General features: G+C 36.0%; 1 protein-coding gene across 7 annotated transcripts in view; it reads right to left on the bottom strand.

Annotated features, from left to right (window-relative positions):
* Positions 1-25,966, bottom strand: part of EDA (ectodysplasin A) — a 443,987-nt gene that overhangs the window by 125,545 nt on the left and 292,476 nt on the right. For all 7 annotated transcript variants that reach the window (XM_011291781.3, XM_011291782.3, XM_011291785.3 and 4 more), the window contains exon 2: positions 14,534-14,639. In XM_011291781.3, the coding sequence (XP_011290083.1) occupies positions 14,534-14,639 (106 nt within the window). The remainder of the gene's footprint in view (positions 1-14,533; positions 14,640-25,966) is intronic.

Raw genomic sequence — 25,966 nt, 5'->3', positions numbered from 1 at the left:
AAAGAACTGAAGACATCAGTGAGACCTTACCACAGAGGTAAAAGAGTTTTAAAAGAATCAGAGATGAAGAATGCAATAAACAAGATTAGAAACATGCTTGATGCAATGAACAGCAGGTTGGAAGAAGCAGAAGAATGAATTAATGAGCTAGAAGACAATGTAATGGAGGCAATGAAGCTGAGAAAGACAAAGAATAATTATGTAAAATGAGAATAGACTTAGAGAACTCACTGATTTCATCCAACAGAATAATATTTGTATTACAGGAGTCACATAAGCAGATGAGAGAGAAAGGGACAGAAAATTTATTTAAAGAAATAATAGCTAAAAACATCCCTAATGTTTGGAAAGAACCAAACATCCAGATGTAGGAAGTACAGAGAACTGGCATCAAAATCAACAAAAGCAGGGTACGTGGATGGCTCAGTTGGTTGGATATCCAACTCTTGATTTCATTTCAAGCCATGATCCCACGGTTTCTGAGATTGAGCCCTGTGTTGAGATCTATGTTGATAATGCATCAAATGTAGTGACATTCGTATTACAGGAATCCCAGAAGAAGAAAGAGAAAGGGAACAGAAAATTTATTTCAGGTAATAATAGCTGAAAACTTCCTTAAGTTGGGGGAGGAAACAGACATCCAGATTCACAAGGCACAGAATACTCCCTTCAAAATCAACAAAAGCAGACCCACATAAAGACATGTAATAATTTAATTTGAAAAATATACTGATTAAGAAAAAAAAATTTGGGGCGCCTGGGTGGCGCAGTCGGTTAAGCGTCCGGCTTCAGCCAGGTCACGATCTCGCGGTCCGTGAGTTCGAGCCCCACGTCAGGCTCTGGGCTGATGGTTCAGAGCCTGGAGCCTGCTTCCAATTCTGTGTCTCCCTCTCTCTCTGCCCCCCCCCCCCCCCGTTCATGCTCTGTCTCTCTCTGTCCCAAAAATAAATAAACGTTGAAAAAAAATTAAAAAAAAAAAGAAAAAAAAAGAAAAAAAAATTTAAAGCAGCAAGACAAAAGAAGTGAGCAACTTACAAGAGAAAACCCAAAAGACTAGCAGGAGATTTTTCGACAGAAATTTTGTGAGTCAAAAGGGAGTGGCATGATTTATTCAATGTTTTGAATGGGAAAAATCTACAGCCAAGAATTCTCTATCCAGCAAAGCTATCATTCAGAATAGAAGAAGATATAATTTCTCAAATAGAAACTAAAAGAGTTCATGACCACTAAACCAGGCATGCAAGAAATATTAAAGGGGACTCTTTGAGTGGAAAGGAGAGACCAAAAGTGAGAACATGAAGGTATGAAACACAAAAGCAGTAAAATGAATATTTCTGTAAAAATCAGTCAAGGAACTCAAACACAAAAAGGATATAAAATATAAAAACATATACCTAAAATGTGCTGATGAGAGGAGAAAAGAACTGGTTAGAACATAAATGACCATCAACTTAACATAGACTTCTATAAGCAGAAGAGGTTATATATAAACCTAATAGAAACCATATATCAAAACCCACTTAATAAACATGCAAAGAAGAGAAAGAAATCCAAATATTTCACTAAATATAATCAGTAAAACATAAAAGAGAGAAAGACAAGAAAAGATCAGAGAAAATACCCCAAAACTACAAAATAAGTGATAAAGTGGTAATAAATACATATCTATCAATAATTACCTTGAATGTAAATGGACTAAAAATTCTAATCAAAAGACATAGGGCTCAGAATGACTAAAAAACAAGACTCATTGTATATTGTCTACAAGAAATTCATTTAAGACTGAAAGACACCATTAGAGTGAAATGTGGACATGGAAAATTATCTATCATGACAATAGATGTCAAAAGAAAGCCAGAGTAGAAATACTTATATTGGACAAACTAGACTTCAAAACAAACAATGAAACAAGAGAGAAAGAAAGGAAGTATATAATAATAAAGGGGGCATTCCAACAAGAAGATATAGTAATTATAAATATTTACTTACCCAACATGTGAGCACCCAAATACATAAAACAATAAAAACCATAAAGGAACCCATTGATAATCATACATTAATAGTAGGGGACTTTGACACCCCACTTACATAAATGAACAGATCATCTAAACTCAAAATCAATAAGGAGAGATCTGGGAAGATGGTGGCATAGGAGGACGTCTTTTCTGTTGTATCAACGTGGATGGAACTGGAGAGTGTTATGCTAAGTGAAATAAGTCATACAGAGAAAGACAGATACCACATGTTTTCACTCTTATGTGGATCCTGAGAAACTTAACAGAAGACCAGGGGGGAGGGAAAGGGAAAAAAAAAAAAAGAGAGGGAGGGAGCCAAACCATAAGAGACTCTTAAAAACTGAGAATAAACTGAGGGTTGATGTGGGGTGGGAGGGAGGGTAAAGTGGGTGATGGGCATTGAGGAGGGCACCTGTTGGGATGAGCACTGGGTGTTGTATGGAAACCAATTTGACAATAAATTTCATATTAGAAAAAAAGAAATAAAATCAATAAGGAAACAATGGCTTTGAATGACACACTGTACCAGATAAGTTAACAAATATATTCAGAACATTCCATCCTAAAACATCACAATACATATTCTTTTCAAGTGCACATGGAACATTCTCCAGAACAGATCGTACATTAGGCCACAGAACAGGACTCAACAAATTCAAGAACAATGAAGACATACCATGCACCTTTTCTGGCCACAACACTATGAAACTAGAAATCTCACACACACACACACACACACACACACACACACACACACACAAACTGGAAAGACCACAAATATATGGAGCTATATAATATGCTACTAAACAAAGCATGGATCAACCAGAATCAAAGAAGAAATAAAAAATACATGAAAACAAATGAAAATAAAAACACAACAGCCCCGAACACTTGGAATGTAGCAAAAGTGGTTCTATGAGGGAAACTTATAGCAATAAAGACCGACCTCAAGGAGCAAGAAAAAGCTCAAATAGACAACTAATCTTACACCTAAAGGATTTGCAAAAAGAATAACACACCTAATGTAAAACCAGCAGAATGAAAGAAATAATAAATATTAGAGAAGAAATAAGTGATATAGAAACTATGAAAAAGTAGAACAGATCAATGAAACCAGGAGCTGGTTCTATGAAAAGATCAACATAATTGATAAACTTCTATCCAGATGGATCAAAAAGAAAAGAAAAAGGACCCAAATATATAAAATTACAGATGAGAGAGGAGAAATAAGAAACAATGCACAGAAATACAAACAATTAAGAGAATACTATGAAACATTATATGCCAACAAATTGGACAACATGGAAGAAATGGATAAACTCCTAAAACATAAACTACCAAAACTGAAACAGGAAGAAATAATAGAAAACTTGAACAGACCAATAACCATCAAAGAAATTGAGTTATTAATAAAAACAAAACAAAACAAAAACTCCAACAAGCAAAAGTCCATGGTCAGATGCTTCACAGGCAAATTCTACCAAACATGTGAAGAAGATTTAATACCTATGCCTCTTAAACTATTCCAGAAAATAGAAAAGGAAGGAAAACTTCCAAATTCATTCTATGAGGCAAGCATTATCCTGATACCAAAACCAGATAAAGATACCACAAAAAAAGAGAACTACAAGCCCATTTCCCTGATGAACAGAGATGCAAAAATCCTCAGTAAAACACTAGAAACTCCATCCAACATTACATTAAAAAAATCATTCTCCACAATCAAGTGGGATTTTTCCTTGGTTGCACGGGTAGTTCAATATTCCTGAATCAATCCACTTGATACATCACATTAATAAAAGAAACAGTCATATGATTATTTCAATAGACAACAGAAAAAGAATTTGGCAAAGTTACAACATCCATTCATGATAAAAACCCTCAACAAAGTACCTTTAGAGGGAACATAGCTAAACATAATAAGTGCTGTATATGAAAAACCCACAGCAAATATCATCCTTAATCAAGAAAAACTGAGAGTTATATCCCTAAGCTCAGGAAAAAGACAAGGATATATGCTCTCACCACCTTTAGTGAACATACTACCGGAAGTCCTAGCCATAGCAGTCAGACAACAAGAAGTAACAAGAGGCATCAAAATCAGCAAGGAAGAAATAAAACTTTCACTATTTGCAGATGATATGATACTCTACATAAAAACCTCAAAGATTTCACCAAAAAGCTGCTAGAACTGATAAACAAACTCAGTAATTCATAGGATACAAAATCAATGTACAGAATTCTGTTGCATTACTATACACCAATTATGAAGCAGAAGAAAAAGAAATCAAAGAATCAATCCCATTTACAATTGCACCCAAAACCATAAGATACCTAGGAATAAACTTAACCAAAGAGGTAAAAGATCTGTACTCTGAAAACCATAAAACACTGATGAAAGAAATTGAAGATGACACAAAGAAATGGAAAGACACTCTATGCTCATGGATTGGAAAAAGAAATATTGTTAAAATGTTTATGGCACCCAAGGGAATCTACATATTGAATGCAATCTGTATGAAAATACCAACAGTATTTTTCATACAGGTAGAAAAAAAAATCCTAAAATTTTCATAGAACCATAAAAAACCCTTAAAGAGCCAAAGCAATCTTGAAAAAGAAAAGCAAAGCTGGAGTTACCACAATTTCGGAGTTACAGTTATATTACAGAGCTGTAGTAATCAAAACAGTATGGTACTGGCACAAAAATAGACACATAGATCAATGGAACAGAATAAAATCCCAGAAATGAACCCACACCAAATGGTCAATTAATCTTTGACAAAGCAAGAAAGAATATTCGAAGGGAAAAAGAATGTCTCTTTAACAAATGGTGTTGGGAAAACTGGACAGCAACATGCAAAAAAATGAAACTTGAACATTTTCTTACAGAATATACAAAAATATACTCAAAATTGATTAAAGACCTAAATGTGAGTCATGACACCATTAAAATACTTGAAGAAAACACAGGCAGTAACTTCTTTGACATTGTCCATAGCAACTTTTTTCTACCTATGTCTCCTGAGAGAAAGGTAACAAAAACAAAAATAAACTATTGGGACTACATCAAAATAGAAAGCTTCTGCAACAGTGAAGGAAACAATCAACAAAAACCAACAGGCAACGTATGGAATGGGGGAAGGTATTTGCAAATGAAATATCTGATAAAGGTTAGTATCCAAAATATATGAAGAACTTATTCAAATCAAAACCCCCCAAATAAGCAATGCAGTAAAAATGGGCAGAAGACACAAATAGACATTTTTCCAAGGAAGACATCCAGATGAACAACAGACAGTTGCTGAACATCACTGATCATCAGGGAACTTCAAATCAAAACTATAATGAGACATCACCTCTCACCTGTCAGAATAGCTAAAATCAACAACACAAAAAACAGCAGGTGTTGGAGGGGATTTGGAGAAAGGAGAACCCTCTTACATTATTGATGGGAATGCAAGCTTGTGCAAACACTGGAAAACAGTATGGAGGTGCCTCAAAAAAGTTAAAAATAGAACTACCCTATGATCCACAAATCCTACTACTAGCTATTTATCAAAGAATACAAAACTGCTAATTCAAAGGGATACATGTACCCCAAAGTTTATAGCAGCATTATCTACAATAGCCACATTATGGAAACAGCCCAAATGTTCATCAACTGATGAATGGATAAAGATGTAGCATATATATAAAATGGAATATACTCAGCCATAAAAAAGAATGAACTCTTGCTATTTGCAAGGACATGGATGGAACTTGAGCTTCGGATCCTAAGTGAAATAAATCATTTAGAGAAAGACAAATATCATATGATTTCATTCATATGTGGAATTTAAGAAACAAAACAAAGGAGCAAAGGGAACAAAGAGAGAGAGAGGCAAATCAAGAAACACACTCTTAACTATGGAGAACAAACTGATGGTAACCAGAAAGGAGGTGGGGGTGGGGATCGGTTAAACAGTTGATGGGGATTAAGGAGTGCACTTGTTATGAGAGCATCAGGTGATGTATGTAAGTGCTGAATCACTATATTATACACCTGAAACTAATATCACACTGTATGTTAGGTTAAATAAAATCTAAATAAAAGGTAAGTGTACTTCTAATCCCCTTTATCTGTTTCAACCATCTTCCACCCACCTCCCCTCTGCCAACCACATTTGTTCTCTATATTTAAGTGTCTGTTCTTTTTGCCTTTTTTTCTTTGTATGATTGTTTTGTTTCTTAAATTCCACATGAGTAAAATCATAAGGTATTTATCTTTCTCTGACTTCTTTCGTTTAGTATTATACCCTCTAGATCCATCCACGTTGTTACAACAACATGGATATATTTCACTTTTTTGCCAAATAATATTTCATTATATATATGTACCTATATCATACCCATATCCATACCCATATCCATATCTATCTACCTAATCTCACATCTTTTTAATCTATTCATCCATCAATGGACACTTGGGTTGCTTCCATAGTTTGGCTCTTGTAAATAATGCTGCAATAAACACAGGGGTGCATATATCTTTTTGAATTACTGTTTTCATTTTGTTTGGGTAAATACCCAGCAGTGGAATTACTGGATCATATTATATTTCTATTTTTAATTTCATGAGTAATCTCTATACTATTTTCACAGTGGTTGCGCCAATATGCATTCCTTCAAACAGTGAATAAGATTTCCTTTTTCTCAGGGCACCTGGGTGGCTCAATCACTTGGGCGTCTGAATCCAGCTCAGGTCATGACCTTGTGGTTCACAAGTTCAAGCTCCGCTTTGGGCTCTGTGCTGACAGCTCAGAGCCTGGAGCCTATTTCAGATTCTGTGTCTCCCTTTCTCTCTGCCCCTTCCCTGCTCGCACTCTGTCTGTCTCTCTCAAAAATAAATAAAACATTAAAAAAATTGAAACACAAGATTTCCTTTTTCTCCAAATCCTTGTCAACATTTTGTGTGTTTTTTATTTTAGCTATTCTGACAGTATAAAGTGATATTTCATTGTAGTTTTAATTTGCAATTCCCTGATGATTAGTGTTGTTCAGCATCTTTTCATGTGTGTTGGCTATCCATATGTCTTCTTTGGTAAAATGTTTATTCAGCTCCTCTGCTCATTTAAATTAGATTACTCATTTTTTGGCATTGAGTTGTATAAGGTCTATATATATTTTAGATATTAATCTTTTATTGGACATATTGTTTGCAAATACTGTCTTCCATTCAGGATGTTGCCTTTTTATTTTATTGAAGGTTTTTTTCACTATGCAAAAGCTTTTTATTTTGGAATAGTCCCAGTATTTTAATTTAACTTTTATTTCCCTTGTCAGAGGAGACATCTAGAAAATGTTTCTACGGTTGATGTCAAAGAAATTACTTCCTATGTTTTCTTCAAGAATTTTATAATTTCAGGTCTCATATTTAGATCTTTAATCAATTTTCTTTTGGGTATGGTGTAAGAAAGTGTTCCAGTTTCATGCTTTTGCATGTAGCTGTCCAGTTTTCTGAACACCACTTGTTGAAGAGACTGCCTTTCTTCCACTGTATACTCTTCCCTCCTTTGTTGTAGATTAATAGAACATTAAAGCTTGAGTTTATTTCTCTCTATTCTGTCATTGATCTATGTGTCTATTCTTGTGCCAGTACCATACTGTTTTGATTACTACAGCTATGTAGTGTATCTTGAAATCTGGGATTGTGATGCCTCCAGCTTTGTTATTCTTTCTCAAGAGTGTCTCAGCTATTTGAGGTATTTTGAAATTCCATCAAAATTTTAGGATTATTTGTTCTAGTTCTATGAAAAATGTTCTTTGTATTTTGATAGTGATTGCATTGAATGTGTAGATTACTTTGCGCAGTAGGGACATTTTAATACTGTTTCTTCCAATCCATGAACATGGAATAACTTCCCATTTGTTTGTGTTATCTTCAATTTTTTCACCAATGTTTCATAGGTTTTGGAGCACAGGTTTTTTCACCTCTGTGGTTAAGTTTATTCCTAGGTACTTTATTAATTTTGGTACAAATATAAATGGCATGGTCTTCTTAATTACTCTGTTTCTTCATTGTTCATCTATAGAATTGCAACAGATTTTTGTATGTTGATTTTGTATCTTGCAAACTGATTCATTTATTGGTTGTAACAGGATTTGGTGGAGTCTTTCAGGTTTTCTATATACAGTATCATGTCTTCTGTAAATAGCAAAAGTTTTACTACTTCTTTGCCAATTTAGATGCCTTTTATTTCTTTTTATTGTCTGATTGCTATGAATGGCACCTCAGTACTATGTTGAAGAATGGTGAAAATGGATGTCCTTGTCTTGTTCCTAATCTTAGAGGAAAAGCTCTCAGTTTTTCCCCTCTGAGTATGATGTTAGCTGTGGTTTTTTCATATGTGGCCTTTATTATGTTGAGGTATGTTTCCTCTAAACCTACTTTATTGAGAGTTTTTAATCATGAATAGATGTTGTACTTTGTCAAAAGCTTTTTCTGCACCAATTTTGATTTTTATCTTTTCTGTAGTTAATGTGATGTATCACATTGATAGATTTATGAATACTGAACCATACTTGCATCTCTGGAGTAAATCCCACTTGATTGTAGTGAATGAGTTTTGGGATGTGTTGTTGTATTTGGTTTGTTAATATATTGTTGAAGATTTTTGTGTCTGTGTTCATTAGAGTATTGGCCTGTAGGTTTTTCTTTCTTTGTTTTTTTTGTAGTGTCTTTTTCTGGTTTTGGTATCAGGATAATGCTGCCTTCATATGATTAATTTGGAAGATTTCCCTTCTCTTCTATTTTTGGGAATAGTTTGAGAACAATAGGTAGTAACCGTTCTTTAAATATTTGGCAGAATTTACCTGTGAAGCACGTTGGTCCTGGCCTTTTGTTTGTTGGGAGTTGTTTTTTTGTTTGTTTATTTGGGTTTTGAATAACTCAATCTCGTTGCTAGAAATCAGTCTATTCAAATTTTATAACTCTTCCTGTTTCAGTTTTTGAAGGTTATATGTTTCCAGGAATTTATCCATTTCTTCTAGGTTGTACATTTGTTGGCATAGGATTTTTCATAATATTCTCTTATAATTCTTTGTATTTATCTAGTATTGGTTATTTGTCTTTCATTTCTGATTTCATTTATTTAAGTCATTTCTCTCTCTCTCTCTCTCTCTGTCTTTTTTCATTTAGAGAGAGATGGGGAGGGGCAGAGGGAAATGGAGAGAGAGAATATTAAGCAGCCTCCATGCCCAGCACAAAGCCCAATGTGGGGCTCGATGTCACAACTGTGAGATCATGACCTGAGCCAAAATCAAGAGTTGGATGTTTAACTGACTGAGTCACCCAGGTGCCACCCTCTCTGTCTCTCTGATAAGTCTGACTAAAGGTTTATCAATTCTGTTGATCTTTTCAGAGAATGAGTTCCTGGTTTCAATGATCTGTCTTATTGGTTTTTCAGTCTCCATTTCATTTACTTCTGCTCTAATGTTTATTATTTCCTTCCTTCTACTGACTTTGGATTTAATTGTTTTTATTTTTCTAGCTCTTTTAGGTGTAAGGTTAGGTTGGTTATTTGAGATTTTTCTTGCTTCTTGATGTAGGCCTATATTCCAATAATCTTTCCTCTCAGAACAGCTTTTGCTGCATCCCAAAGATTTTGGATCATTGTGTTTTCATTTTCATCTGACTTTATGTATTTTTTTATTTCCTCGATTTCTTGGTTGACTCACTCATTGTTAACAAGTATGTTATTTACCCTCTATGTATTTGTGTTTTTTCTAGATTTTTTTGTGATTGATTTGAGTTTCATTGTGCTGTGGTCAGAAAAGATGCATGATATGACTTTTACCTTTTTAAACTTATTGAGTCTTGTTTTGTGGCCTAACGTGATCTATTCTGGAAAATGTTTGGGATGTGCACTTGAAAAGAATGTGTATTCCACTGTTTTAGGTGCATCAGGTCCAGTGTGTCATTGAAAGCCATTGTTTCCTTGTTAATTTTCTGTTTGGATGATCTATCCATTGATATAAGTGGGGTGTTAATGTCTCATACTATTATTGTATTACTGTCAGTTTGTATACATCTGTCAATAGTTGCTTTTTCTATTTAGGAAGTGCTATATTGGGTGCATAAATTTTTACAATTGTTATATCCTCTTGTTGGATTGCTCTCTATCATATAGTATTCTTCTTTCTCTCTTGTTACAATCTTGTAAGTCTGTTTTGTCTGATAGAAGTATTGGTGTCTGAGTTTCCTTTTTGCTTCCATTTGCATGACAAATGTTTTCCATCCCTCTACTTTCAATCTGCAAGAGTCTTTAGGTCTGAAATGAGTCTCCTTCAGGCAGCATTGCTTTTTTATCCATTGAGTCATCCGATGTCTTTTGATTGGAGCATTTAGTCCATTTATATTCAAAGTAATTATTAATAGGTATATACTTATTTCCATTTTGTTACTTGTTTTATGTGGGGTTTTTTAAGTTCCTTTCTGTTCCTTTTTTCTCTTTCTCTTCGTGGTTTGATGGCTTTATTTGGTGATATGATTGGATTCCTTTATTTATTCATTTTTTGTATCTATTATAGGTTTTTGATTTGTGGGTACCATTAGATTCATATATAACATCTTATGAATATAGCAGTCTATATTAAGTTCATAGTCACTTAAGTTTAAAACCATTCTAAACCTCCAGTTTTTTTTATTCTTTCTCTGCAAAATTTTACCCTGCATCTCCTCTGTTTTTTCTTGTTTCAGAAATGGCAATTCTACTACTCTAGTACCTTAAGTCTAAAACTGTGGGGTCATCCTTGGCTCTTCTTTTTCATACCACTTTTCTAATCAATCTGATGATTCTGTCAGCTATTCTTTTGAAATGTATTCAGAATCTGACCACTTTCTAACCACTCACATTGTCCCCACTCTGGTATAAACCAACATTATCTATTTCCTGGATTATTGGTATACTTCCCTAACAGGTATTTCTGCTTCTGCTCTTTCTCCCTACATCTATTTTCTTATTTATTTTTTATTAAGTTATTTTTAATTCCAGTATAGTTAACATGCAATGTTATATTTGTCTCAGTTATAGAAAATAGTGATTCCAAAAATCTATACATCACCCTGTGTTCGTCATGGCAAGTACCCTCCTTAATCCCCATCACCTATTTCACCCATCCCACCACCTGCCTTCCCTCTATCACTTTGTTTTCTATAGTCTATTTCTTAGTTTGTCTCTTTTTCTCCTTTACTCATTTATTCCTTAAATTTCACATGAGTGAAATCATATGGTATTTATCTTTCTCTAACTTATTTCAGTTAGCATTATACACTATAGCTCCATCTATGTCATTGAAAATATCAAGGTTTCATTCTTTTTTATTATCATGTGTGTTTGCGTGTGTGTGTGTGTGTGACACATGCACACACCAGATATTTTTTATACATTCATCAGTTGATGCACACTTGAGCAGTTGACATATCTTGGCTGTTGTGAATAATGCTGCCATAAACAGGGCTGCATGTATCCCTTTAAATTAGTGTTCTTGTATTCTTTGGGTAAATACCCAGTAGTGGGATTACTGGATCATAGGGTAGTTCTATTTTTAACTTTTTGAGGAACCTCCATACTATTTTCCACAGTGGCTGCACTGGTTTGAATTTCCATCAACAGTCCCTTCAGCCATTTTCAATACAGTAGACAGAGAGATTCTGTTGAAACAGAGGTCAGATCTTGCCAATCCTCCATTCAAAAATCCTCCAATCGTTCCCTATCTCACACAGTGTAAAAGTCAAAGTCCTTACCTTGTCTTACAAGGGTCTATATTTGACTTTGCTAATTGATCTCATCTCCTTCCTTCTCTTTCTTGCTCACTCTGTTCCCAGCCACACTGATCTTTCTAGAAAATACCAAAAGTTTTTCTGCTTCAGAGCATTTGTATACACTATTTCTTCTCCCCTTTCCTCCTCAAAATATTATATGCAGGGCCTACACCTTTATTTCATCAAGTCTCTTCACAAATATTACCTTATTAGTGGGACCTTCCCTGATCACTTTACAGCATACACCATCACCTTCTCTCCCTTTTACACTGCTATATTTCTCTCCTTACCACTTACTACCACCAATGTTGTTTATTGCCCATCTTTTTACAGTGTAAGTTAAACTCTTTGAGGGCATTAAGAAATATGTATTGAGAGTCTACTATGGGATCACCTGGGTGACTCAGTTGAGTGTCCAACTTTGGCTCAGGTCATGATCTTGCGGTTTGTGAGTTTGAGCCCCGTGTCAGGCTCTGTGCTGACAGCTCAGAGCCTAGAGCCTGCTTTAGATTGTGTGTCTCCCTCTCTTTCTCTGCCCAGACCCTGCTCGCACTCTGTCTCTCTCTCAAAAATAAATAAACATTAAAGAAAAACTTAGAAAAAAAGGGTTTACTATGTACCAGGTCCTTTCCTAAGCCATGGGGATACAAAAGTGAACAAAACAGATAATACCACTATCCTTCTGGCATTTCAAATCTAGAATTATATAAGGTGCTATATTTTCTCAGGAAATATTTGATAAATGCATTGAATAAATATAGCATTCACTCAATAGAGTAATAGGAATGGTTCAAAAGTAAAGGATGTTTGGATTGGTTCCCCACTCTACAAGTAATTGGATCACCCACCCCATGTAAAGAAATGGTTCTGTAGCTTCCCAGGTAAAAGGCTAGAAATTTATTCAAATCCCACGACCTCCAGACATTCTATATTCCTGACTCTAAGGGCTCTTGGATTACTCCTAGGTATACTTTTTAAAGAAAAAAATATCTGGTATTGTATGAGAAATATGGCATCAACACAAACGGACTGGAATCTAGTGACTATCAGACCAGGAGGAAATGAGATAAGGAGTGATACAAATTAATAATAGAAGTTTCAGCCTTGTCTAGAGACAAAAATACTTTGTATCAAAACAGAATAAACAATGTAAAGAACAAGCAGAGATGCTGGTAGCTAGATCCAGATAAAGTGGTTTGGGAGAGAGGAGGAAGTGGCCTTCTTTAAGAGAAAACTTAGTAGGCCAGATGAAGAGGTAAATTTTAGAATCTATTAGACTTCCCACTTGGAGAAGGGAAGAATATGCCCACTGCATAAGGTGATATTGCTCTTACAACCTCTTCCTTCTCCTCCTTAACCAGGGAATATGAAAGATTTAGTGGTTCTAGAAGTAGCCTCAGGAGGAGTCAAAGATAGAAAAACCTACATGCATCAAAGCGGTGAGATCATTAGGAGAGGAAAGGAACAATAATTCTCAGTTTGCAGCTTCCACATAGCCTTCTGAAGACTTCCAGGAAATTGGCTGTAAGCAGTGTGTGAAAAATGGGTGCCTTTTACTTCATGGACTGCATTTCCTAGGCTTGAACTTAGTCATCAATTATTATGTAAAATGTCTGCTCTCGAGAATGGCCCCACTGGTCTAGTTCTCCATTTGAGGGCTCAATAATGCTGCCACTTCCAGAGACTAGAATGTCCCACTTATCTAATTTTTCTGACTCTCCTGTTTAATTACAGAGTCCTTGTTCTGAGTCCTTTTCAGACTTCATTTAGTTCTACTTCTTGTTCCTACTGACAAATTCCTGGCTCCATTTCTTCAATAGTTCATGCCTTCTGGAATTGCTTCCATCATTGGCCCTTACTCACATTGACAAATGTCAGCTCAAAAATCTCATTTTAATCTTTATATAGTCATATTGTTTTGTAACACCCCCCTCCCCCACCGGCATATATCTCTGGCAGATGTAGACAGATACATGCTGTCTTTAAATCCAGATGGTTTTGCAGCAGTCCAGAGCTCTGCATTCTACAAATTCCTGTGACGAAGAGGTACATTCTGTCATTTGACAGAGTGATGTTGAAACAGAGCAATTCAATGACCCTGCGTAGGAGCTAGTGCAACATTTTGTTATGCCCCACAAAATGTATTGCTAGTTAACTCAAATCTGTTGTAACTCAAATCTGTTGTAACTCAAATCAGTAAGAAGGGTTTTAATGGCACATCATAACCTAGCTGAAGGGGAAATCAATATCATCAACTTACATTAAAACACCAACAATTTGCCAGACACTAGGCTAGAGTCTCGAGTTATACAAAGAGAAATGAACCCCTGCCCTCAAGGAGTTTACAGATGAGTTCTAAAAGCTCTAGTTCATGTTTGAGCATGGTAGCTGATAGCAACATTGACATAATGACCATTGGAATTAACACATCATGTAAGTGCCACCGTGACATTCTGTCAATTGGAAGAATAGGATTGAATACTCTTGGTGGCCTTAGTAGATATGGGGTGTCTCCAGGAGAGATGAGGTCCTTATGGAGGGTGATCATGAGAGATATAAATGCTACCATGGCTCTCACATATACTGTGAAATGACTGAAAATATCTGGGATTGGAAGAAAGAGGATCCTTATAAAATCAGCTTTATATCAAGTTTATCGACTGATTCATATATGAGGCTGGAAAAAAATCTTCTGTGACCCAGATAGACTTACCATCTGCTCCTTCACTGCTTTTGCTTCTTTTATTACGGCGAACACGCCTGCTTTCCTCTTCAGAGTATGATTTTTCTTCAGGGAAGAAGAAATTCAGAAGGGCCACCTACAAAAAAAAAAAAAAAAAGTAAATGAGTAAAAGGTTGACTCTAGTCAACCATAGCCAACATAAAAAACTGGCTTTCTGTAGACAGTCTACCTTCACCTTAAATTCACTGTGTCTAAAGCTTGAGCCCATCTTCTCCACTATATAAATCCTTTTACTTTTGATGCATTATGCCAATCATTCCAACTATGAAATTTTGGTTAATCTCTGAATCCCCTCTCTACAAATACCTAATAAGTGATCCTTCAAGTCCCATTCTCCACATATTTCTAGGGTTTAGAGAGCCCAGTCACAAATTTCTAACTTCTCTCACATATTATACTGATGTCTGTCCAGAATTAGACTTAAGTTTGCTCCCCCCTCTTGGACTTCAATATTATCCATCCATGACATTTCCACATTCTTATTTGTGACAAACTTTTCGTTTGTTCCTAGAATGCTGTGCATCCAATTATGATTGGATAGTATGAGTTATGTCCACATTCTTCTGGGATTTAGTCATGACAAAGCACACAATTATTCTGTCCCTTTCCAAGGCTCCTACAGGACTCCTACAGCACTCGTGGTCTATAAGACTCATTTGGGTACTTAGTCCTCTACTGCCTTATGATGATCTTTCATAATAATACAATGTTTCATATGTGAATGGGCCTGGTTTCACTAACAATAATCATAGCTTAAATATATACTTGTTTAAGTCAATCATAATCTTTTAACACGAATGCTTCTTTGCGGTTAAAAAAATGTGATTGAGGTAAACCATGGACAGAGTAGTAGGTTTCAGAGTGATTCTAATCCTGACTCTGCCATTTATAGCTGTGTAATCTTGGGCAAGTTACTTAAATTTTAATTTTCTCATCTGTAAATTGGGATAATAATAGTACTTTGCTCATAAAGTAGTTGTAGGGTTAGTACAGTACCCAGCATTTAATATACATTCAATAAATGCTAGCTATTACTATTATTAAAATTAATCTTCACAATACACTGATTATTTTGAGAGTTAAAAAAGAAGAAACAAATCTGCATTTTCACCCTATTGTCAGTTCAAAAAAGAATTAAAAAATCCTCATATCTGCTGCATCTCTGATTAACTGGAATAAGAATGGGTAAGACTTAAAAAGGCCCTAACATTCCATACAAACTTTTTTCAAAATCCTGTGGTTTACTGTTTACATAGAACAATTACATCAAACAGCCTTACCACACATAGTTCGTGTCTTGAAGAATATATTCATGTATTAAATATAAAATTAATAAATGAATATATAATTTCCAAATTGCCATTGGGTTGTATTTAAAAATATTTAGGTTGAACTATTTGAAACTGCCATTGTTTTGTATCCAAAATGCTTGAATATCAGCAATTTCACACAGTTCAACTGAGCAGTATTCTTAAATCACTTAATTGGAATTTAAAATGGATTTTCCCATAGAATAAACATAATAAAGTCTGGCTAGGTTTCCAGAAAGCCCATAGACAGTTAACTGACAATTTAAATAAGCTATCACAACTAATAATATAAACCCAAACTGCTATTTACAATGAAATCTCAATCATTTCCAACTCTAGAAGAACAAGCGATTCTGGATAGAAGATTTTTCTTGATAACTTTGCTGAAATTTCAGCTATTTGGATAGAAATTAGTCTACAATCTATGATTTAACTGAGGGTTTACTGAAAATGTAGTAGACTGTAAATGGCCCCAGTCCACTATGGATTTAAGTTAAAAAAACATTACACCCATTTAGCCCATCCCCCCACCTCCTCTCTAGCAACCCCCAATTTGTTTTCTGTATTTAAGAGCCTCTTATGGTTTCCCTCACTGTTTTTATCTTATTTTTCCTCCCCTTCCCTTATGTTCATCTGTTGTATTTCCTTCACACCTGTCAGAATGGCTAAAATTAACAACTCAGGAAACCACAAATGTTGATGAGGATATGGAGAAAGGGGAACACTTTTGCACTGCTGGTGGGAATACAAACTGGTGCAGCCACTGTGGAAAACAGTAGATAGATTCCTCAAAAAATTAAAAATATAGGTAGCCTATGACCCAGAAATTGCACCACTAAGTATTTATACAAAGAATACAAAAATGCTGATTCAAAGGGACCCATACAACCCAATGTTTATAGCAGCGCTATCAACAATAGCCAAATTATGGTAAAAGCCCAAATGTCCACTGACTGATGAATGGATAAAGAAGATATGGTGTGTGTGTGTGTGTGTGTGTGTGTGTGTGTGTGTGTGTGTGTTAGAATATTACTTGGCAGTCAAAAAGAACGAAATCTTGCTATTTGCAACAACTTGGATAGAACTAGAACATATTATGCTAAGTGAAATAAGTCACTCAGAGAAAGATAAATAGCATGTGACTTCACCCATTTGTGAAATATAAGAAACAAAATTGATGGGGGCACCTAGGTGGCTCCATTGGTTAAGTGACTGACTTCAGCTCAGGTCATGATCTCATGGTTCATGGGTTTGAGCCCCACATTGGGGTCTCTGCTGTCAGCAAGATGCTGGCTTCAGATCCTCTGTCTCCCTCCCTCTGCTCCTCTCCCCCACCACACCCTCTCACTCTCTCTCAAAAATAAACATTAAAAAAATTATAAACAAAACAGATGAACATAGGGGAAGGGAAGGAAAAATGAGATAAAAACATACAGGGAGGCAAAGCATAAGAGACTGTTAGATACAGAGAACAAACTGAGGGTTGCTGGAGGGGTGTTGGGTGGGGGGACTGGCTAAATAGATGATGGGCATTAAGGATGGCACTTGTAGGGCTGAGTACTAGGTGCTATATGTAAGTGATGAATTGCTAAATTCTACTCCTGAAACCAATATTACACTATATATTAACTTGGATTTAAATTAAAAATAAAATAAAATTTTAAAAATTGCAAATTAAATTACAGAGCAATACATGCTTTGTTAGAAAGAAGTATATAGTTCTCTGAGAGCAAGAAAAAAAAACATCTAATATAGACTAGGAGGGAACAAGATGTCTTGGAGGAGGTGCTACCTCTGAGTCCTGAAGGATGTTGAAGATTCAGTGGTGAATGGGAAGGCAAAAAGGAATTCCAGGCATAGAGAGCATTGTTTAGAGGTTCAGAGGAAAGAGAATGGCAGTTTTTGAAAATACAAGTACCTTAGAATAAGTGGTAGGAGGTGGGAGCAATGGCAAAAAATGAGCCAAGAGACATTCAATAAAGGCCAGATCATGATAAGGAATTTAGGCTTTATCCTGAAGCAAGGGGATCCTCTGAAGGTTTTACCTTGGCAAATTTTTGTACCTTATGAAAATCTGAGCTATAATTTATATATAGCAAAATGTACACATTTTAGGCATACAGTTTGAAGAGTTTTGAAAAAATATACACACCTTTGTAACCATCATCAAAATCAAGGTATAGTACATTTCCATCACCCCAGAAATTTCCCTTGTGCCCCTTCCAGTCACTCTTCAGGTCTATCTCCTAATCCAGGAAACCACTGTTTTGACTTCTGTCACCATAGCTTAGTTTTTCTTATTCTAGAATGTCACATATATTGAATCATACAGTATGACTGAATGATTTCTGTGTATTGTATCTTTTTTTCAACATGTCTGTGAGACTCACCCATGTTTTGGGTATCAGTAGTTCTTTCCTTCATATTGCTGAATAGTATTTCCTTAAATGGATATACCACAATTTCTAATATATTCACCTATTGAAGGACATTTGGATTAATTCCAGTTTGGGGCTATTAGGAACAAAGCTAATATGAGATTTCATGTATTAGACTTTCTGGGGACATATTTTTTCATTTTTCTTGGGCAAACACCTCAGGGGAGAACTTCTGGGTTATATGGTATGTATTTGTTGTGAGGAACTGCTAAACTGTTTTCCAGAATGACTGTACCATTCTTTAAAAAAAATTTTTTTTAATGTTTATTTATTTTGAAAGAGAGAGAGAGGGAGAGGGAGGGGGAGGGAGAGAGAGAGAGGGAGGGGGAGAGAGAGAGAGAGAGAGAACAAGTAGGGGGGGCAGAGAGAGAGGGAGACACAGAATCTGAGGCAGGCTCCAGGCTCTGAGCTGTCAGCACAGAGCCCGACGCGAGGCTCGAACTCACAAACTGCGAAATCATGACCTGAGCTGAAGTCAGACGCTCAACCAGCTGAGCCACCCAGGTGTCCCATGACTGTACCATTCTATACTCCCACCAGCAATGTATGAGAGTTCATGTTTTGTGCATCTTTAGTATACTTGATATTGTTAATATTTTTAATTTTAACCATTCTTGCAGATGTAGTGTTTCATTGTCAATGGTGTTTGAATTCTTAAACTTTTTAAAATGTTTTTCTTTTATCTTGCTAGCAACTATCAGATTTCACATCACTTACCTATAACTTACCTATAATCTTTTCAAGTCCCTTTAAGTTTACTGCTTATAATCTGCTGTAAGATTGACATTTTGCTAAAACTAATCAGAATCATGTGCAAACAAAATAAACAGGTAATCAGTGCATTTTTTCAAATGTTTTATTTATTTTTCAGAGAGAGAGAGTGAGCAGGGGAGAGGCAGAGAGAGAGACAGAGGATCCTAAGCAGGCTCTGTGTTGACAGAAGTGAGCCTAGTGGGAGCTTGAATTCACAAACTGTGAGATCATGACCTGAGCTGAAGTCAGTTGCTCAAATGACTGAGCCACCCAGGCGCCCTGGTAATCAGTGCATTTTTGAATGGCTTTTCCAATAGTTGAGATGCATATTCCCTGGCAGTTTAGAGGCCATCTGCTTACTGCTTGATTCCTGCCTGTGGTTTGAATAGGTGAATTTGTTCAAATTACTGAGTTTTACACAGGTATGTTATTACAGTATAATGCTATTTGTAGGGGACAGGAATTTTGAAGTCCAAATGGAGACCCTCCTTGCCATCAGCAACTACAATTCCAGAATTTTTTTCATATTCCATGTTCCCTCGTGGTCTCAGTTTGTATGGGTGCTCTGGTAGGGTCTTTAGCATAGTCTTGTGTCAACAGAAGGCAACAGATGGCAACAGAAAATGCTCATATATTAATTGTTACAATGGGTCTGATGGGAGTTTGAGAGAACTCAAGCTCCCAGAAGAGGAGGGCTAAGGAAGAAATAAACTCCTTCAGATAGCAGAAACAATCTAGCTCACATGGGTAGTAGGAATAGCTTAAAGTCCCTTAAGAGAGGCTATTGATGAGTATGGAACATTCATAAATCAAATGTTTATTGGAAGGGGACTGCCTTTATATGACAATTGTAATGTCAATTAAAAACCATATGAAAACAACACAAAAAACTGCTTAAACTGAAAGAGGATCTCTATTCACAATGCCCTTATTTGAGTCTCAATTAGAGGTAGGATTGGAAACTATCCTCTGATTAGTATAATGGCAAAGACAAAAATCAGTGGCTGCTGATACAAACAATCTAGAATTCTAGCTTGAGTACTGCATTCATTAGCATGGCCTCCAGAGGCAAGTTGCAGAATATGAACAAAACAGCTTTCTCTCTTTGAATATTGCTTTCCTATTGCACTAGGGAGGAGGCATCAGGAATGTTGGCCACAGTCAGACATTTTGCTCAAGGGAAAAAAATCTATTTCTTTACACTTTATTAACTGATTACACCCTTGTTTCCTATGGTAAAATTACATGGTAAACAGCACCTGCAGATTATAGGGATCTCAGCTGGAAACAATTCGTTAACAGTGAGTTATAAGGGATATATCCATTACTGCTAGTGACTCTCCAGATATTGCTACATATTTTTTTCTAATATCTAAACCAACAAAATTATTTGGTACATTTATCTCTTTTTGCCATGACATAGAATAAATTTAATTCATTTTCTATTTTATGGTTAACGTACTTGATTGTATTAGATAATTCATAGAAAATTATTCATAAGCTTCTTGAGAGTAGAGGCACATAGTAGGCCCCTAATAAATATCTAGCTGTTGGAAGAATAATAGGACTATTGGTAAACCATCCCTTTAAGCCAGAATGTTGTTGAACCCTAATTGGACCTCATTTCTTAGGATTAACCATGGAGAGGTAGTCTAAGGACTTAAACTACTGGCAGCAATCAAATCAAAGGGTTCTTAAGAATGAGAGAGTTCGTGGGTCAGTGGCTCTCAAACTTTGGTGTGCATCAGAATCACTATGCATGAGTGTTAAAATGTAGAATCCTGGGCCTTTCCCTCCCCAAATTTAGATTGAATAGGCTAAGGAGAGACCATAGAGTCTGATTTTTCAACTTGCTCACTATGGGATTTTGATGCAGGAGGTCCCTGGTCCACATTTAGAGAAACTGCTGTATTGTTCATTCCTTAACTGGTCTCTTATCTGGAGACTGAACAGGCTGTCTTGTTTTGCCACTGGTGAAATAGGGCTCTCACATAGATCACGGTTTTCACATTTTACTCCATCATTCCTGGAGTTAATCTGTTTATAGAAACTGGTACTTCATCTCTCTAAAGAAGAGGCTGGTACCTACCAGGCTTTCTAAAATTGGCAAATCACTGATTTTTTTAAGAAAAGATTTATCTTTCAATATTCTTGAATAAATCTATTTTTCTTATTGCAATCACTGCTTTCACTGCCATCACCCACCAGCAATCACCAAGGATCTTCAAATAAGTAAAATAAAACCATTTATACCATGAGATATTTAACAAAATCTCCAGGCGATTCTACCATAGCAAGTTGTGAGCATCCCACTACCAATGAATGAAGCAGGATTGACTAAACTTTGATGGGTAGGTCATGGGTATATAATGAATACAGAAGCTCGCACTGAAGACATTTCTAATCTTATAAGAACCCTTAACTCAGCATGCTTTGATTTTCAATAAAAGGTCTGGAGAGGGTCACTCAGGATGGTGGTGCTTGCTGAACAAACACAGAGTACTTACTTACCATATGGAGGGCAGTGAACTAGATACTATCTTTAACATACATAGACAAACAACACACAGATAATCTCAACTTGCTTTGTAGTGCAATGATAGCACTACATAACAGGAGGTAGTGAGGTTTTTAAAAGCAGTGTGACAAGAAGGGAAGCACAGTATGTTCTGGTTGCTGAACGGAGTGTGCCAGCTTCTGAGAGCAAGCAAACAAGAACACTCAACATTGATCACAGCACTTCATGGAACCTGCCCCCAGTGGGGTAGGAATAGAGATGGCAGCAATCAGCCCAGATGCCAAAGAAAATTGGCACCTTGGACATCTCTGGTGTGAGTGCCAGGGATTGCCATCCTTTGTTGTAAATATGTCTGAGGATGACTGAAATTATGCAGTAAATCTAAACATGGAAGTGAAACATAACCAACATTTTTCACATAGAGCTAAAAGCAGTCACTGAATTCTGCTTCATAGGTAGTTTGACTTAAAAATCACCATCCAACAATGCAAGTGACTACAAAGTAGAAAGAAAAAAAATAACAGTATCTTTGTTTGAGAGATTACCATGGTGTGGCGTCAGCAAGAAAATATACTATAAAAAAGTTCAGTCTCTGGCTTTTTTTACCTCCCAGTTTTGGGTTCTCTGAATCACATAACACTTGTCAAATAATGCCTTATATATCTTTAATATTAAATTTCTTCCTTCATTCCTAGTAAGCTCCTTAAAGGTAGCTATATTTGTAGATTCAGAACCTGTGTGAACTTGTCCTCTGGACAAGGTGAAATCTGTTTAAGATACATATCAAGGAGAAAGATGAGTTATTTCAAACACACAACTACTAATGCAAAGGGGGAAAATGGATTCCTTCTCTAATCATCTGTTTCTAGGTTCGGCTCTATTCCTAACATACGGAACAGAGCTGGGAAGCTTACTGAATTGATTCTCATCAATGGACAATATAAGTTGTATCCAGCTTTTGTATGACTTTGAAATCCATAACCACCACAGATGTCACATCTACCTCATTGCACTGTTCTATCATCAGGGTCGGAATCGTGTTTAATGTGAAATGGCAAGAAAGCATCACCACTACGGAGATTCTGGAAGTCAGCTGGTCTGTGAGCATTAAAACAATGTTCATTGCTGACATTTTCAGAGATGCAATGACAGAATACCCAAGCATCTTTCATATGGTGAGCTTTAAAGCATAACCATAAGCAAGGGTGGCATAAGAAATACTCTAAAGGATGCACTAAAGCATAGCTTTAAGTAACATGACATAATTGTGGGATGCTTGGGAAAACAGCAGCAGAGTCAAGTTTGGAATGAAACAATATGGAATTTGGAAACTTTTTGAGCAAAGGCTTTTTAGCTGACCACAAGCTGAACACAGAAACACCAATGGTGACAGACTCTACAAATAGCAGCTGCAGTCACAAATCAAAAAGCAAGTTGTATATATGTCGTATAGAAAGGACTTTTTGTTGAAGATTTAGTTTTTTCTCCCTACAACTGTGGGTATAATCAGTAGTGACATCTTTGAATAAGAAGGGCAGCAAAATATACTAGATGTCATTGCCTTCCCTTGGGAATGTCTGCTTAATTTGTAATTCCCCATACTTCTAAAGTTTAAGACAGTTAGACACATAAGGGAAAAAACCTTCTACTTCCACTTGTAAAACCTAGAAATTACTAAAGACTATCATTTTTGAATAGAATCCATTTAGAAATTAGAATGTACCTATAGAATTTATAGAAGAACCAGGATAAAACCATTCCAGAAATCCTGAGCTCTGGATTCAGAAAACATTAGCTCAAATGCATCCTCTTAATTATAAATTCTTAAGTGGCTTTTGACAATTTTATTTTTTATTAAAAAAACTTTATTTATTTATTTATTTATTTATTTATTTATTTATTTATATTTTAAGAGAAAGAAAGAGAGCATGCAAGTGGGGGAGAGGAGCAGAAGGAGAGAATCTTAAGCAGGTTCCACACTCAGCATGGAGCCCAATGAAAGGCTTGATCCCACAAGCCTGAGATCATGACCTGAGACGAAATCAAGAGGCAGACAGTCAATGTACTCAGCCACCCAGGAGCCACAGTATTTGAAAATTTTACAACCACGTTTCAGTTTACCTTTACAAAGGTAGCCCAATGCAGGTTAGAGTAGGATTATGACCGAAATGAGATTGCCTATGCGATCCCTTTAGTTTAAACTAGGATTTTCCCTTGTTCAAAATTGAACTATCATTAGCATTGTATAAAATCCATTCTGGTTCCCAATGGAGACCTAAACCACATAAACCACCTCTAAGCCTTATCTGAACACAACATTCAAGAGCAAGTATGGAGGAAGGGTAAAAATAAAGTAGCTAGTGAGAAGAAAGTTGCAACAGTCAGAACTTGAGGGGGCGGGGAATAGGACAGAGGTAAGAAGCAGATTAAGAAACAAATGGCTATTGCTTGTAAGAGAATGAAAATATTCTAAACATTGTAGAAAAATTAAGCAATATTAAGGATTTTGAGAAAGATGAGTCATTCAGTTTATGTTGATGTTGAAATATGTTGTAAACAAAAGTTCAACTATTGTAACTAGGACTCGGATGATGAGAGAAAGGCTAGAAACAATGGTCCAAAAATATCCATGGGGTTGGAGGATAAGAAGGATATGAATGTAGGTACATGACTGGCTCACAGGAATGTGAATATAGAGAGTGAATCTCAGAGCTCAATCCGAAGGGAAAGATCAGTAAATTTAATTCAAAGGAGAGTCTAAGATAAGTATCTTAGAGGCAGGGAAGTGAATCAGTGGTGAAACACAAACCATTGTTGGGAAAAACAGTAAAGGGCCTGGGACACAAATTCAGAACTTTAAACACTATAAAACTAGAATCACCAAGGGGGGAGAAAAAGTACTGGCAAGAAAATGGAGAGTCAAGGAAGACCATTTCACTGTGAGATTAGATAAATCTAGAGTTGCAATGCTGTCCTCAGATAACTTGGCATTTAGTGCCTCTTGTATACAAGTGTTTCTAGGCCCTCCCTTGAGGTAAATACAAAACAACTGGTTATGTGACATAATGGTAGACTAGTAGTGTTTCAGTAGCTATAAAAGAGAGAGAAAAAAATTTTTTAATATGGCTGTTGATTAGAATCCAGCATTTAGTGTTTCTATGGAAATCTTCTTTTCTCACAGGAAAGTTCCTGACTCTTGCTTATGACCATGACAGTGAGTGAAGAAAGCCTCATGCTGAGTATTGTCTCATATTATCTTTACCACAGCATCTCAACAGAGCTACCCACTCAAAAAGAAATCAGGATAAAACATAAACAAATGAAATGAAGTATAGCAAAATACTCTATTCATTAGAGTCAATTTTATGCATATCCATTATTTGATTGTTAGTTTAGGGACCAAAGCTATCTTTCCATGGAGTAATGGAGAATTAGATTTCATTGCTGTCTACTGATCTCTTTCACAGAGCTTTAACCCTAATGAATCCTCTAATTTATAGTAATGGGTAAACAATGTTAGGTTTGTCCAGCTAATTGCTACTAATTACAAATATTCCCGCCCCCAATTCACAAAACACTTATAAACCTTAAAATTTGAGGAGTATATAGACTTGTGGATCAAGGTGGCTGACTAACCACACAATTTTACCTCCTCTCTCTGCCAAGATCCCATTAAACAAATTAAAAAAAATGAAGAGAATAATAGACGGAATTAGCAGAAAAGAGATTTCAACATGTTTCTGAAACACAAAGTGGATACGATACTGACTGATAAAGAAGGTCAGAGAAATGACAGAGGGGGCTTACAGTTTAGGATGATGCTGGTCTGGTCTCTAGGACCCTAGAGAAGTCTGAAATTTGGAAATGCCAAGTAAGGGAGTCAGTGAGAATAAAACATGAAAACTTTGTTTAAATCCTGTGTACTGAATAATACCCTGCCCCTGTGCATAGAAGCCCTAGTATTCAGTCATTTAATCCCAAGGCAAATATATATATATATATGTATATTTATACATATATATATACATATACATATATATATACACATATATACATATATATACACACACATATATAAGTTCTTTTTGTATTTTTATTTTTTTAATTTTTTAATTTATTTTTTTGAGAGAGAGACAGAGCAAGCAGGGAAGGGGCAGAGAGAGATGAAGAAAAAGAATCCCAAGCAGGCTCCACACTGTCAGTATGGAGTCCAATGCGGGGCTCGAACTCACGAACTGTGAGATCATGACCTGAGCTGAAAACAAGAGTTGGACGCTTAACTGACTGAGCCACAATGGTGCCCCAGAAAGTTCTCCTTTAAAGAGATTGAGTAAACCATAAGTATATAGTCAGGTAATATTCAACAAAGCAGGAAAGAATATCC

The sequence above is a fragment of the Felis catus genome, chromosome X, assembly GCF_018350175.1.
Source record: "Felis catus isolate Fca126 chromosome X, F.catus_Fca126_mat1.0, whole genome shotgun sequence".
Taxonomy (NCBI): Eukaryota; Metazoa; Chordata; class Mammalia; order Carnivora; family Felidae; genus Felis; species Felis catus.
This window is presented reverse-complemented; position numbering and strand designations above follow the sequence as displayed.